The sequence below is a fragment of the Schistocerca americana genome, chromosome X (assembly GCF_021461395.2).
Source record: "Schistocerca americana isolate TAMUIC-IGC-003095 chromosome X, iqSchAmer2.1, whole genome shotgun sequence".
Taxonomy (NCBI): Eukaryota; Metazoa; Arthropoda; class Insecta; order Orthoptera; family Acrididae; genus Schistocerca; species Schistocerca americana.
In genome coordinates this window covers 256,464,978-256,478,530 of record NC_060130.1, presented here as the reverse complement: position 1 = coordinate 256,478,530, position 13,553 = coordinate 256,464,978, and the positions used below count along the sequence as shown (strand labels likewise).

General features: G+C 39.8%; 1 protein-coding gene across 2 annotated transcripts in view; it reads left to right on the top strand.

Moving 5' to 3' along the window:
• The window catches only part of LOC124554814 (zinc transporter foi), a 148,278-nt gene that overhangs the window by 98,389 nt on the left and 36,336 nt on the right, over window positions 1-13,553 (top strand). For both annotated transcript variants that reach the window (XM_047128470.1, XM_047128471.1), the window contains exon 8: window positions 1,222-1,348. In XM_047128470.1, the coding sequence (XP_046984426.1) occupies window positions 1,222-1,348 (127 nt within the window). The remainder of the gene's footprint in view (window positions 1-1,221; window positions 1,349-13,553) is intronic.

Below are 13,553 nucleotides of genomic sequence, written 5' to 3'. Positions count from 1 at the left end.
TTATCCATTTCATGCCATTGACAATATTTTAGAAGAAAATGGGTCCCCTCATATGGCCACCAAACCATCTGTACATAAATCCTATAGAACTGGTCTAAACTCTTGCAAGGAATAATATCTGGAGTAGTAATCATCAAGCATCTTGTTTTCAAAGCTGACAAAAATAACATTTGATGCTTTTACTGGTAATAACCAACATTGTGTATTGCCCAACCTGGTATAAGCCCTTTAATGTGACACCTCTTCAGTGACTTACACATCAATTTTGCTGCTTTTGTTTTCAATTAACTTGGCATTGGGCTTCACGAGGCTGAATTGACCTCTTTTCGGAGAAAAATTTGAGATGTTCATTGAGAGTTGAACCTGACCTCCACATCACTAGCTTTGGCTGACCTGTCATCCACAACAGCAGACTGCATACGCTGCTGTGACAGCGTTTGGTAACATTGGAAAGCTGTAACTAAGTAGTATGTCTGTCTAAGAAGAGTGTGAAGACTACTGGAGCAGTAATATTGTAACAGACGAGGAAATTGAGAATTAAGTACACTCACTCAGTGTGGATTTGAGCATAGAGTTGACATTACAGTCGGTGACTGAAATAGCACATGATGATACAACAGGCACAGCTAAGGGAGTTAGCAGTATCACCAGGGAAGTTGGTTTTACCAGTGACATGTCGTGAGCAGCAAAGTTGGGATATACTGTACTTCCTGTTTCTGTCATTGTTGTAAATGGGCACTTCGCTCAGTTATGTGTACAAACAAGTAGTAAGCGACAGTGCTGTGCTAGTGAGAATACTGGAATGTACGCTATTACTACATCCCTCCTTGCTTCTTTGCTGTAAAGATGATGGTGCCGCCACCCTGATCAGGTCTTCATTCTGCTTCGCCAGGTAGTAAAATTACTACTTTTATATTTATTTGGCTTCCATTTATTGTGTATTTTCTGATGTACATTTGATTATTAAGCTGTGACACTAACTTTTTGACTTTCACCACTGGATCAGTCTTTTATTTTTTAGAGATTTGATACCCATTTTTCAGTTATTGCACAGTCATTATAAATCTGTTTATTTTATGTGCTTGCAGGCAATAAACTTCATTGAATCTGTATGCTCTCTGCAACAAACGTTTTTCTAAGTTTCCACACCTTTATGTTATGAAGTACATATAAATATTTATTTATTTAGTAGACTTACATCTTCATAATATCACTTCTTAGGCACCTCCAACAGTACGCGTCGTGCAAGATTGTGAGGGAATACGGACACCTTCTGTTGGAGAGAAATTGTGCAAACATAAATATAGCTCATCACCATACTGCTATGACGAAATTACAGAAATGTCAGGTATGTTGTTAACAATTTGTATTTGAATTTGTAATATTTATTTTGGTAGGCGAGGTGAGATTTTTCCTCCAGTGTAAAAACATATTAGCAATTCATGTTAATATTGACAGTGCAGTTTAACATTAACATAAAAAAAGAAAAGTGTGTTGATGTCTCACCCTAGTTCAAGTTTGCTGATCACGTAGTCTGAAAATGTTTTTCTAGTTTTCTCTACTCCTATGTAGATTTTGGTAACACAGTATCATCACCACAAATGCAAATAAAGTTATATCTGTCAAGGTTCCCAAAATTATTATGTATTGTTATCTGTAACAACTAGTATAATCAACTGTGAACTCTTTCGATTAGACAAACAAAAATGCTAATGTGTCAGTTACTTTTAATTCAGTCACTCACTCACTTTGAAAATAGCTGTGTGTTTCTTAGCTGAAATATCGGAAACAAAAATACGAGGTGCATTCAAGTTCTAAGGCCTCCGATTTTTTTTCTCCGGACTGCAAAGAGATAGAAACATGCGCATTGTTTTAAAATGAGGCCGCGTTCATTGTCAATACGTCCCAGAGATGGCAGCACCATACAGCAGATGGAATTTTACTGCCAGCGGCGAGAATGAGAACTGTTTTAAATACTTAAAATGGCGACGTTTTCCTTACTTGAACAGCGTGCAATCATTCATTTTCTGAATTTGCGTGGTGTGAAAGCAATTGAAATTCATCGACAGTTAAAGGAGACATGTGGTGATGGAGTTATGGATGTGTCGAAAGTGCGTTTGTGGGTGCGACAGTTTAATGAAGGCAGAACATCGTGTGACAACAAACCGAAACGACCTCGGGCTCGCACAAGCCGGTCTGACGACATGATCGAGAAAGTGGAGAGAATTGTTTTGGGGGATCGCCGAATGACTGTTGAACAGATCGCCTCCAGAGTTGGCACTTCTGTGGGTTCTGTGCACACAATCCTGCATGACAACCTGAAAATGTGAAAAGAGTCATCCAGGTGGGTGCCACAAATGCTGACGGACGACCACATGGCTGCCCGTGTGACATGTTGCCAAGCAATGTTGACGCGCAATGACAGCATGAATGGGACTTTCTTTTCGCCGGTTGTGACAATGGATGAGACGTGGATGCCATTTTTCAATTCAGAAACAAAGCGCCAGTCAGCTCAATTGAAGCACACAGATTCACCGCCACCAAAAAAATTTCGGGTAACTGCCAGTGCTAAAAAAATGATGGTGTCCATGTTCTGGGACAGCGAGGGCATAATCCTTACCCATTGCGTTCCAAAGGGCACTACGGTAACAGGTGCATCCTACGAAAATGTTTTGAAGAACAAATTCCTTCCTGCACTGCAACAAAAAGGTCCGGGAAGGGCTGCGCGTGTGCTGTTGGCTTTTTCCAACAATGAAAGACACTCTCCATGGCCACACATTCACCAGCCGTGCTGCTATTGCCTCAGCGATTTTCCAGTGGTCAAAACAGACTCCTAAAGAGGCCTTTGACGCTGCCATGGAATCATGGCATCAGCGTTGTGAAAAATGTGTACGTCTGCAGGGCGATTACGTCGAGAAGTAACGCCAGTTTCATCGACGTCGGGTGAGTAGTTAATTATAAAAAAAAAACGGAGGCCTTAGAACTTGAATGCACCTCGTATTGTCGTCGCAGATGCACACCCAAAATATGATGAAATAAAAATGCTTGTCAGGTTTTTAACACTTTATTAGCAAATTCGTGTGATTCTTCTACAAATTGTTTGCCACTCAGTTCACTCTAAATTGTTTTCTGAATCTTTCTGTTACTACTCCACATCTTTGTTTTTCCTCCTGTCTTGTTCTTTGTTAGTCATGGTTGATGAATTATTGTGAACTTCTCTATATTGTGTACTGCATTTTTGTATATTGTCAATCTTGACACATAATGTCTTTTACATGATTTACAAAGAAGTGATATTAGCTGAGAAAGCTTATACTTTGCAAATACATGCACACTCGCACACTGCTACACATTTTCCAGTAATTGTACGAAGTTCCAACATTATATGTGAAACAGTTTGGTGTATACTTCTTTTTAAAAGAACGGTGTGTGGTTTATATTTATAAATTTTCGCTATATTGGATTAGTTTCCAGTATTGATGAAGGGGGGGGGGGGGGGGAGGAAGATATTCTGTTTCACCCATATGAATGAAGCATATGGGCACCAACACCCACATCCATACCTGCACGAATACTCACATGAACACCTTCACGTGCTTACACCTATGTAGGTGTTACTGTAGATGTGGATGGGCATGTGAATATGTACACATGTGCTTCATTCAAATCGTTCAACTAGAATATTTCCCCTTCCCCCCTCAGTTCATCATTAACCAACACAATTTGGTCCTGAATTTTCAACATTTGATAAATGAGAGCTGAATTCCAATATTACTGTTATTTCTCTTCTAACAACAATCTGTGTGAAGGACATCTCAGAACTGCAACCACAAATGAAAACATAAGCGGTTTGTGTAATACTGCAAATTTTTGGTGATCAAAGGTGTATGAGACAGCTATTATCGTCTTATCAGGAGTAGGAGAATATTACATTCTGGAGAGACACACAATTATGAGAAAGCTTTGTACAAGATGAATGTTGCAGTTTTTGAATGCTGACCAAAAGCAAATGCAAAACTGATTAAGCCATTTTAAAAAAATAGTCTAACCACTTTTATCCACTGGTTTGTTCCTTTTAATGAGACATGGGTAAACTACCTCACACCAAAAATAAAACCACATTCAAAAATGTGAATGTAAGTCGCTGGAACTGCATGAAAACTGGTGAAGTAGCTCTCATCCGCTGGAAAAATTATGAATTATTATTATTTTTTTTAATGCAAAAATAGTTCTTATTAGCTGCTTTCTGAAGGGTAACACGGTAACTGGCAAATACTGCACCTGTCTTGACTTGCCCTTCCCACAATTCCCCGCCACTAATTTGATAGCTCTTCATGGTACATGGCATGGAGCGCATAGTGCCTGCCATTTAATGCAGTATGTGTGTGATCCGATTAAGCAGCTTGTCATATAAAGCTATTAACATTACATGAATGTGTGTGTGGTTAAATGAAATATTGAAGAAAATTGTAGTGAAATAAAATGTCTCATGTGACAAGATCCGTCAAACTGTTCATTGCCCCCCCCCCCCCCCCACCACTCTCTCCCTGTCCCTCTGCCTCTCTCCCTCTGCCTCTCTCCCTCTGCCTCTCTCCCTCTGCCTCTCTCCCTCTGCCTCTCTCCCTCTGCCTCTCTCCCTCTGCCTCTCTCCCTCTGCCTCTCTCCCTCTGCCTCTCTCCCTCTGCCTCTCTCCCTCTGCCTCTCTCCCTCTGCCTCTCTCCCTCTGCCTCTCTCCCTCTGCCTCTCTCCCTCTGCCTCTCTCCCTCTGCCTCTCTCCCTCTGCCTCTCTCCCTCTGCCTCTCTCCCTCTGCCTCTCTCCCTCTGCCTCTCTCCCTCTGCCTCTCTCCCTCTGCCTCTCTCCCTCTGCCTCTCTCCCTCTGCCTCTCTCCCTCTGCCTCTCTCCCTCTGCCTCTCTCCCTCTGCCTCTCTCCCTCTGCCTCTCTCCCTCTGCCTCTCTCCCTCTGCCTCTCTCCCTCTGCCTCTCTCCCTCTGCCTCTCTCCCTCTGCCTCTCTCCCTCTGCCTCTCTCCCTCTGCCTCTCTCCCTCTGCCTCTCTCCCTCTGCCTCTCTCCCTCTGCCTCTCTCCCTCTGCCTCTCTCCCTCTGCCTCTCTCCCTCTGCCTCTCTCCCTCTGCCTCTCTCCCTCTGCCTCTCTCCCTCTGCCTCTCTCCCTCTGCCTCTCTCCCTCTGCCTCTCTCCCTCTGCCTCTCTCCCTCTGCCTCTCTCCCTCTGCCTCCCTCCCTCCCTCTCTCCCTCCCTCCCTCTCTCCCTCCCCCCCTCTCTCTCCCTCCCCCCCCTCTCTCTCCCCCCCTCAACTTACTGATGAAACTTGCACTCATTTCAGTGAGCCAGGAGGTATTAGCCAGCCAAGTGAACTTCTTTCTCGAGAACCACTTGCTTACTGTGTTGGCTGTTTGTGGTCATAGGCAAAGCCTTGTCGAGTGTGGTTGCCTGCACACTGGCAACACACAGTTGTTGTGTGTGTGCATTTACTGGAAACTTTAAATGTGTCATCATTAACTTCACTATCAATAAACACCCCTCAGGTGCTTCGATCTAATGATTTCCAAGGTAAGCTGCATAAGGGTCAGTAAATTTATGGAAGCATCCATATAACTTTATGAAACACCCCGTAGTTGGATGGAGAGAGTGGGGATTTGCATGCTCACTCTTCAGATCACAGATCTATGAAGGAGGGAAGTGCATGACCATAATTTGGCAACCTATCTTCTTTAATGCACCTCTTTCCGCATCACCCACCCCTTCCCAACTAGCCCATCACACAACCCAGAATAAAAATTCTCTCTTAATGCATATGCACTACACTAGGATGTGGTGCATACATTTAATATTTATTCTTAACCCACCTCATTTAACAATAAACAAATAATTATTTTATATCATTAAAACACTGTTTCTTAAAATCTGTGATTGTGGTTTTGCCATCTACTGCAATGTGGAAACTATCAGTCCTAGAAAAAAAACATGAATAGGACCTTTCTTTTTTGTAGGAAATATAATTTAATTTAATTTTTATTGGGAACATTTTCACTAGAAACCATGGTTTTTGAGTTATTTGAGAGAAACGTTTAAAAAATGACCTTTAAAAGCCACCTCCATTCTCACACCCCACCAGTCAGGATTTTTAGTATGTTGTTCATGGCACTCCCTCCTACCACTGTACAAAAATTTCTGAATCCACAAATTTTTTCCCCGAACTCAATCTAATTTGATCTTCGTTGACTGGGCTAATCTGTTTTGAGTATCACTCATGCTTTCTTCAAAACTCACCAAATGTATACAGGACAAATTTCTATTTCAAGTTCTAAACAAAAGCATGTATTACTGCATGCAATACCAAAGGTGTGCGTGCTGTTCATAAATAGTAATTAATAGATGGAGATTGAAGCATATGATATTGTCCTCAACTGTTCCAAAAAAAATGGGGTAAATTAAAAGGCTACTATTAGTTACTAAAATGTTATGGGATGGGGTAGAAAGGGAAGGTGAGACATTTAAACTTTGTAGTATAATTATGTTGAGCAAAGGTCTTCAAATTATGGATTTTTATGTGGAACAAATAGTACTCCGAAGAAGTATAGAAATCACAAAAACTATAAAAGATAACAGAATCTATGAAAAATGATTTGTTTTCCAACTATGTACCTCAGACACTAAGGCAGATTCTGATTTGGGTTGATGTGACAGTGGAAGAATCAAGGAGTTCCAAGAACATTATGTATCCTGAACGTGTTAAACGTACACAAAATAATAATAATAATAATAATAATAATAATAATAATAATAATAGATGAGAACAATCTTACAATAGCTATAACTGTAAATGTGTAGTCTGAGTTTATTGTCCACGCAATACAGATACATTTGATCATGTGAAGGAGGTAGTATTAGTACATAATATACCAATATTTTAGTATTAGTTAATGTCAATACAGGGGTTTACAATGATGGCGACAGAAAGTTCCAGAAATGATGGAGAAAGGCAAATGTAACAATGTGAAGTAAGGAAATCTGGTCGAGAAACGACTGTCCGAAATTATAATGACAAATGTGTTGTTGTATAACTCTGTCAGTGAAATATGAGAACTTACAGATCATGGTTTGTGTGGTGTAATAAATAGTTCTATTATTTACGTAGTTTCTAATACTGTGTCTTAAGCATTCTCGCTCAACACATAAAAGTACATCATGTGGGATACTGCTTCATGGCCTGCTCATTTATCTAATATAACCTGTTGAGTTGTTTTTGTGTACTAAACATCAAGCTAGGAGTGTGGGCAACAGGATAGGCTGTGAAATCAGGGATAAGAAGATCAAGGCACCATTGACACCTAAATGATCTATTGGAAAGAAGGGCTGTAGAGATCCTACATAGAGGAAGGCATTGCGGAAAACTGTAGTCTCTCTAAGATTGATCCAGTGCATTGCAAGGCCAGTAATAGAGAGCAAGATACCTCTGAGGTTTGCTATAGCTAAAACTTACCTGATCTGATTGGGGAAAGCTCATTGGCTGCCTGGGAATTGCTGTGTCATCAGTGCTGACACAGTAGCATCAGTACTGGTGGTACAGAACATGGGCCCTTGCCTCCCTGCTCCAGTCTCGGAAGAAAGATTGAAAATATCAAGCCTGTTACAATACTTATGAGTAATTATGCATTGTACATTACCCTTCCTTCACAAAGGACCATGTGACATGGTGATTTTGCTTTGATTGGGGGCTTATAACTAATGGAGAGTTGATTAAAGAGGAAGGAAAATTTAATGGTGTTACATTCACAATATGCAATTTGCAAAAGTCATGAAAATGACAACAACAACAACATTTATGTACTGCTATAGTGATCAGCAGTAGCTGTTGCATGGAGGCATTACGGAGGCAGCAGACAGGACAAGAGTAGCCACCAGGACAGAGTAGCCACCAGCCTGGTACTGGTAGGTATGTCTAGGAGAAGTGAGTGTAGTGATTTGCAAATCCCTGTGTTATAATCCTACAGGAAGTACTGTAGAACCAACCACATTTGTAACTTTTCATTCAGTACACATAAAACAAAGGATATATATAACTGTCTTAAGGGAGGATGTTCATTTATGAAATTGACCAAAAATGTCAATTTTCAATTTATCTTTTATTTAGTAGGAGAACTCGTGGAGAATAAGTTCCCAAATTTTCGGTGATGAAATTGCATCTGAAGTGCCTGATGATGAAATTGCATCCGAAGTGCCTGTGTGACAGGACATTCGTGCCATGACCACTTTTTTAAGCGACACTTCAGTACTAGCTCAGTCAACAATGATTCCATGGACTACTTTCAAGCAAACTTGCATGGGATATATCCAGAAGGCTGTTTTATAGGCTCTTTGGTTTTGTAGATCATCTGTGACAATGTTGTGTTTCTTAGAAACTGTAACAAACCAGCAGTTTTGTTTATGAAAAAGCATTTCTTGTTTGCCTTGTGCTACTGACAGAGATGGCAAGGCTATTAGACAGAACCTATCCACTGTAAGTGACATGAAGAGTGCAGTATGGGTTACATGTTTCCACATATTATCAACAGATTAACATACCATTCATCATCTGCCACATTAGCTGGTGTAAATATTTCTGGGCTCAGAGGGAAAACAATCCCTACATTTACATCTTCTCAAGCCCACTTACTGGTTTCTGGTCGATCCTATAAAAAAAAAAAAAAATAAATAAATAAAATAAAGAAAATAGTATGTTCTTGGCAAAACTCTGAATCGAAATGAGTCTCTAAATTCACTCATATGGAAATGATGCCCTAAAACCATATTTTCATCTGCTACACTTGCAGCTAATGATGAAGTTCTTTTATTTAATGATGAGCACTTAGGGAGGATGAAGGTATAAGAGGGAATGGTATTTAAGATACGAAATGTCACTTGATACAACAACTGTCCATTGCTGGAAAGTCATTTGAGGAGCTGGTAAAGAAAAAAAAAAAAAAAAAAAAAAAGCAGAAAACGAGAGGAGAAACCTTGAAGGGAAAGAAGACCCTGAGTACAAATCTGGGGCCTTCCAAAGAGGTGACTAAGAAAAAAAAAAACATTAGGTTGAACTTTGAACAGCATATCCTGAAAATTATATTTTTCTCAGTTTATGTACCTTTTTCTCAGAATCTATGAAGACTAGAATTTTGAAATTTTGTACAGTTATTTCTATTAACCTAATAAATGTTGTCTCAAGAATAAATTTTGAAATTCTGACTGCAAGCTGATTTATGGGGCAAATTGCATGGAATTTTGTGTGAATTTAATATTATACTTACAGAATTACAATTAAAAAATTATTAAGATTCTCCTATTTGATATATTCAGAAAACCTCATGAGAGGGGTTTACTATATGCAAAGAGATTAAACAGATAAAATTTTGTAGAAATCTCTTGAATAGTTTGTGAGAAAAAGGTACATTATTATTTTTTGAAAATAAAATTTTTAAATGCCATATAAAAGTTAAATATATATAATTCGAGCAACTTAACAGTAAATATGTTAATTTCGTGTAAAGCATGATACAAAATTTGATCGTTGTATCTTCAAAATTGTGGGTTTGGTGCATCTTTTAAATAGTACGTGTTTTCCATGAATCTGTTTACTATGACACGTAATAGCTCCTCAGTCCATAGAACAAAGCTGATATCATGGTGCTAGTCATAGATTATACTAGCTTGTGACAGTACACTGCCAACTAGGGTGTGGTGTCTGGATGTGTGGCTGGCCTTGACATGCCTGGGGTACTGTGAGGCTGATTACTGCCCATCACTGTCATGTCATCCCTGGTAAAACTGCAGCCAATCAAAGTGCCCTATGACTCCTTGGTGTGGTAGCTGTAAATCTGCATTTATGGTGAGGTTAAGAGTGTTATTTGGTAGGGGCCCTCTCAGAGAAGTGTGAGCTTTTTAGTCTCGCCTATGTTCACAGCTGAATTCTGGATCAACACCTGTTGTTGAGGCTAATAATTGGGGATTTGGACATTCATTTTACCTGCAACTTCTTTAACAACAATAGCAGCGGCATTGTTTTTCTGTACTTGTTTGCAGACAGCTCTCAAGCATCTTAAGAGCTGTTACACTGCTGTTGCATTGACATCAAAGGGCAACTTATCTAGTTCAAATGGTGAACACATCTTGCATGCATATAGCACCTCGAATGGAGTACAGTCAATCGATTGATGCACTGTCACATTATGCAAGAACACGATGAATGGGAGCAGTCTATCCCAGTCTGTATGGTTGTGATTCAAGTAGTAAAATGGCAGTTTGAAAATAGACTTATCGACATGCCCTACACAGTCATTACATTTTAGATGGAAGAGGGTAGTTTGCTACTTCTTGATTTTTAATAACTTGCAGACCTTTGTAAAAAGGTATGATACAAAGTTGCTAAATTGGTCTGTTATGATGGCTTCAGAGCTTCCATACTGTAAACTATTATATGTCACAAAAGATTTGGGCATGACTGTTTGTGCAGTCGTATCTGCTTGAGGTACCATAATTAAAAACAGGTTAAGTAATCAGTAATTGATCAGAGATATTTATTATTTTGAGCTGAAACCAAGAACAGTCTCACAGTGCCAATGGCAGCCAAGTCAAAATGGTTTAGTGGCTTCTGGAAGAGCTTGAAGAGGAATTGTTGGTTTTGCATATTGTACTATTTGTGCACATGGTAAGCAAGGCCATTCATAACTTTTGGCGTCCTCCTTACAAGTAGGCCACCAGAACTGCAAGGCTATTCATGCATTGGTTGGATTCTTACCATTGTGGCATGCTTGTATACTATCATGTGACTGCAAAAAATATTTTCATGATAAGCAGCCAATTGCATTAGGGTGCTTTATGATAAAGGATTTTATAAATAACCATCATGTCAGGGAATGCTGCAAATTGCTTGCATTCTTTGTCCTCTTGCTGTTCTTTCTCTAATTCAGCAACCAGGACTTCATCAGCATGTATATACCAAACATTTTGACTCAATGTTCGACATTTTGATGGAGCTTTCCTGGCTTGTGCCTGAGTTATCATATTCACTCATCTTAAGTGGTGTCTCAAAATCAGGGTGTACCAAAACAGTTGACTGTTCAAATTTCTTTTATTTTGAGTCATGCTGTTTCACACTCAGGGGGGTCCTATGTAAATATTAATCCCTTCTTTAACAAGTTGGAAAGAGGTTTAGGAACAATGGTGTTTTCCACAACCAAGCAACGATGATAGTTGGCTAAACTGAGAAAGGGTTTTAATGCTTTCACAATATGAGGGGAAGGAAAGTGTTTTACTGCTTCAGTTAACTATGGATTGGGTTAAACCCCTTCGGCTGAAATTATGTACCCCTAATAACTAACTTTCTCAAATTTCAGACTGAGATTTGCATTTCGTATGCATAAAAGTACAGATCTTAATTGTTGTGCACGTTCCTCCAGGGACTGGAGAACACAATGTTGTCATGTAAATACACTAGGCATATGGAAAGTTACAGTTCCCTCATAAATAAATCTGCAAGCTGCTGGAACTTTGCAGGTGCATTTTGTAGGCCAAAAGGCATCTTCAGATACTCGTCGTGCACTGACGGAACTACAAATGCAGTTTTCTCGTGATCTGCTGGGGTGAGCAATACTTGTTGAGAGCCAAAATGCGTGTCTAGTGTTTTGAAAGATTGACAGTTGCCTAAATAGTCCGATGTTTAATCTGTTCTTTCTTCAAAACTCTCTTGTCGATGCATATTCTGTATGCTTTTTCTCTGCATGACAATAGACAAAGACCAGGAACTGCATGACAGTTGTATTAACCCCACTACAAACAGTTCTCTGATGCTCCGGTCAGCCACAGGTTGCAAATAAAATGAAAATCTGTATGGTTTGTGACTGATCGGCCAAGCATCTCCTGTACCAAATTTGCAGCAGGCAAATCCTGTCATTCTTCAGAAAGGTACTAAATTTTTCAAGTAGTGATTACAACTTCTCAGGCAGATACATCAACATTTATTGAAACTTCTGTTTTAAGGGGATTGTAATGTGTACATTATAACATATTCTCTTTTACATGTTAGTTTCCTCCTGTTCCTTCTTTTTCCCTTGTCTTCCCATTTCACAATTTCATTTGCTGGCGACTCTTGTATACTTGCTGAAACAGTTCTCGTGGGTGCCATGGCATCTGTCGTGCTAAAGTTATTGGTACTAAGTGGTAAAAATATTTCTTCATTCAGTATAACTGGTTGACATATACCTTGTTTCATGTGCAATCACATCTCATCTAGCAACTCGTTCTTGGGAATTGGATTCGCCAGAATAACTGAGTGCATGGTGGAATTTAGATTGACCTTAACCCAGAAATCCTTCCTATTCCACCACATTTAGTTTCACATTCAGTTGACTTGAGCACTGAAGTGTGTCAATCTTCTGAGGACGGATGCCTTCCTGCCCTTCTCACCTATTCGGACAGTTTATAACCCAAAATCAACTGCACTGTGAATGTAGTGCAGGAAATTACTTCCTAGAAGCATGTCAAAATCTATAGATTTCCCCCATGATGGTACATCTACCATCAGCACAGATATTTCCATTCCAATCTTAAAATTAATCTCCTGTGAGCCTACAGGGCATATTATTTTACTTCCTAAAACACTAGGACGACAACAACAAGCTGCCGCAAGGTGCGCGTGATGCTAAGCCGTGTGAATATTAAACCCATCCGCTATCTGGTATCGAAAAGTATCTTCACTTTTTTTTTATTTACTGTAATTCTACAATCAATGTCACATTTCCCACCTTTTCAAATACTTGGCTCCTCAGTGGATTAATCTGAGTCAATTGGAGCTCTGGACAGTGGCTACTCCAGCTCCCCATGTGCTTCTTGAATATTGGCCTCTTATTATTTCCTCTGTGGCCACCTCTAACACTCAGAAAATTCCTATTGTTGTTGGTACCATACACTTGGGCATTCCTGTTGCATATGACCTATTTCTCGACAATGCACGCAACACGGCCTTTGGCACTCACCCACAAGGTGTCCTGGTCATTGGCAACAGCTGCACTGGACACTAGTTATGAAGACATGGTGCACATCAGTCATGTGGCTCGCAGTTGCTACAAATTAGTTTGTCTCTTCCCTTAATAAAGTGAGTCATACTGCTTCTTGGAAGGTAGAAGGCGACACAAAGTTGATCTCACCCATCGTTTTATGGTCAATCTGTTTAATGTAGATACATATTGTGCTGCCCTCTGCCTCGAAAAGCAGGATATTGTTATGTTCTTGGCATTCTCTCAACACATATGTCTGGAAAAAGATTCTGTCTGCAAATGATAAGTCTTTAGCAGGTTTTTCCTCTCATCATAGCTAACTTATACTGATAAATACTAACACACATTTTGACTGCAAAACAAACCACCAACCCACGCCCAAGTGTTTCAAAATAGGAACCCTTTCTAAGTGAATCTAATAACTCATTATAACTACCTGCATCACCAGAGAATTTAAGTTGAATAATGTTCTACTGAAACTCACCTGCCCAGATAACTGTGCA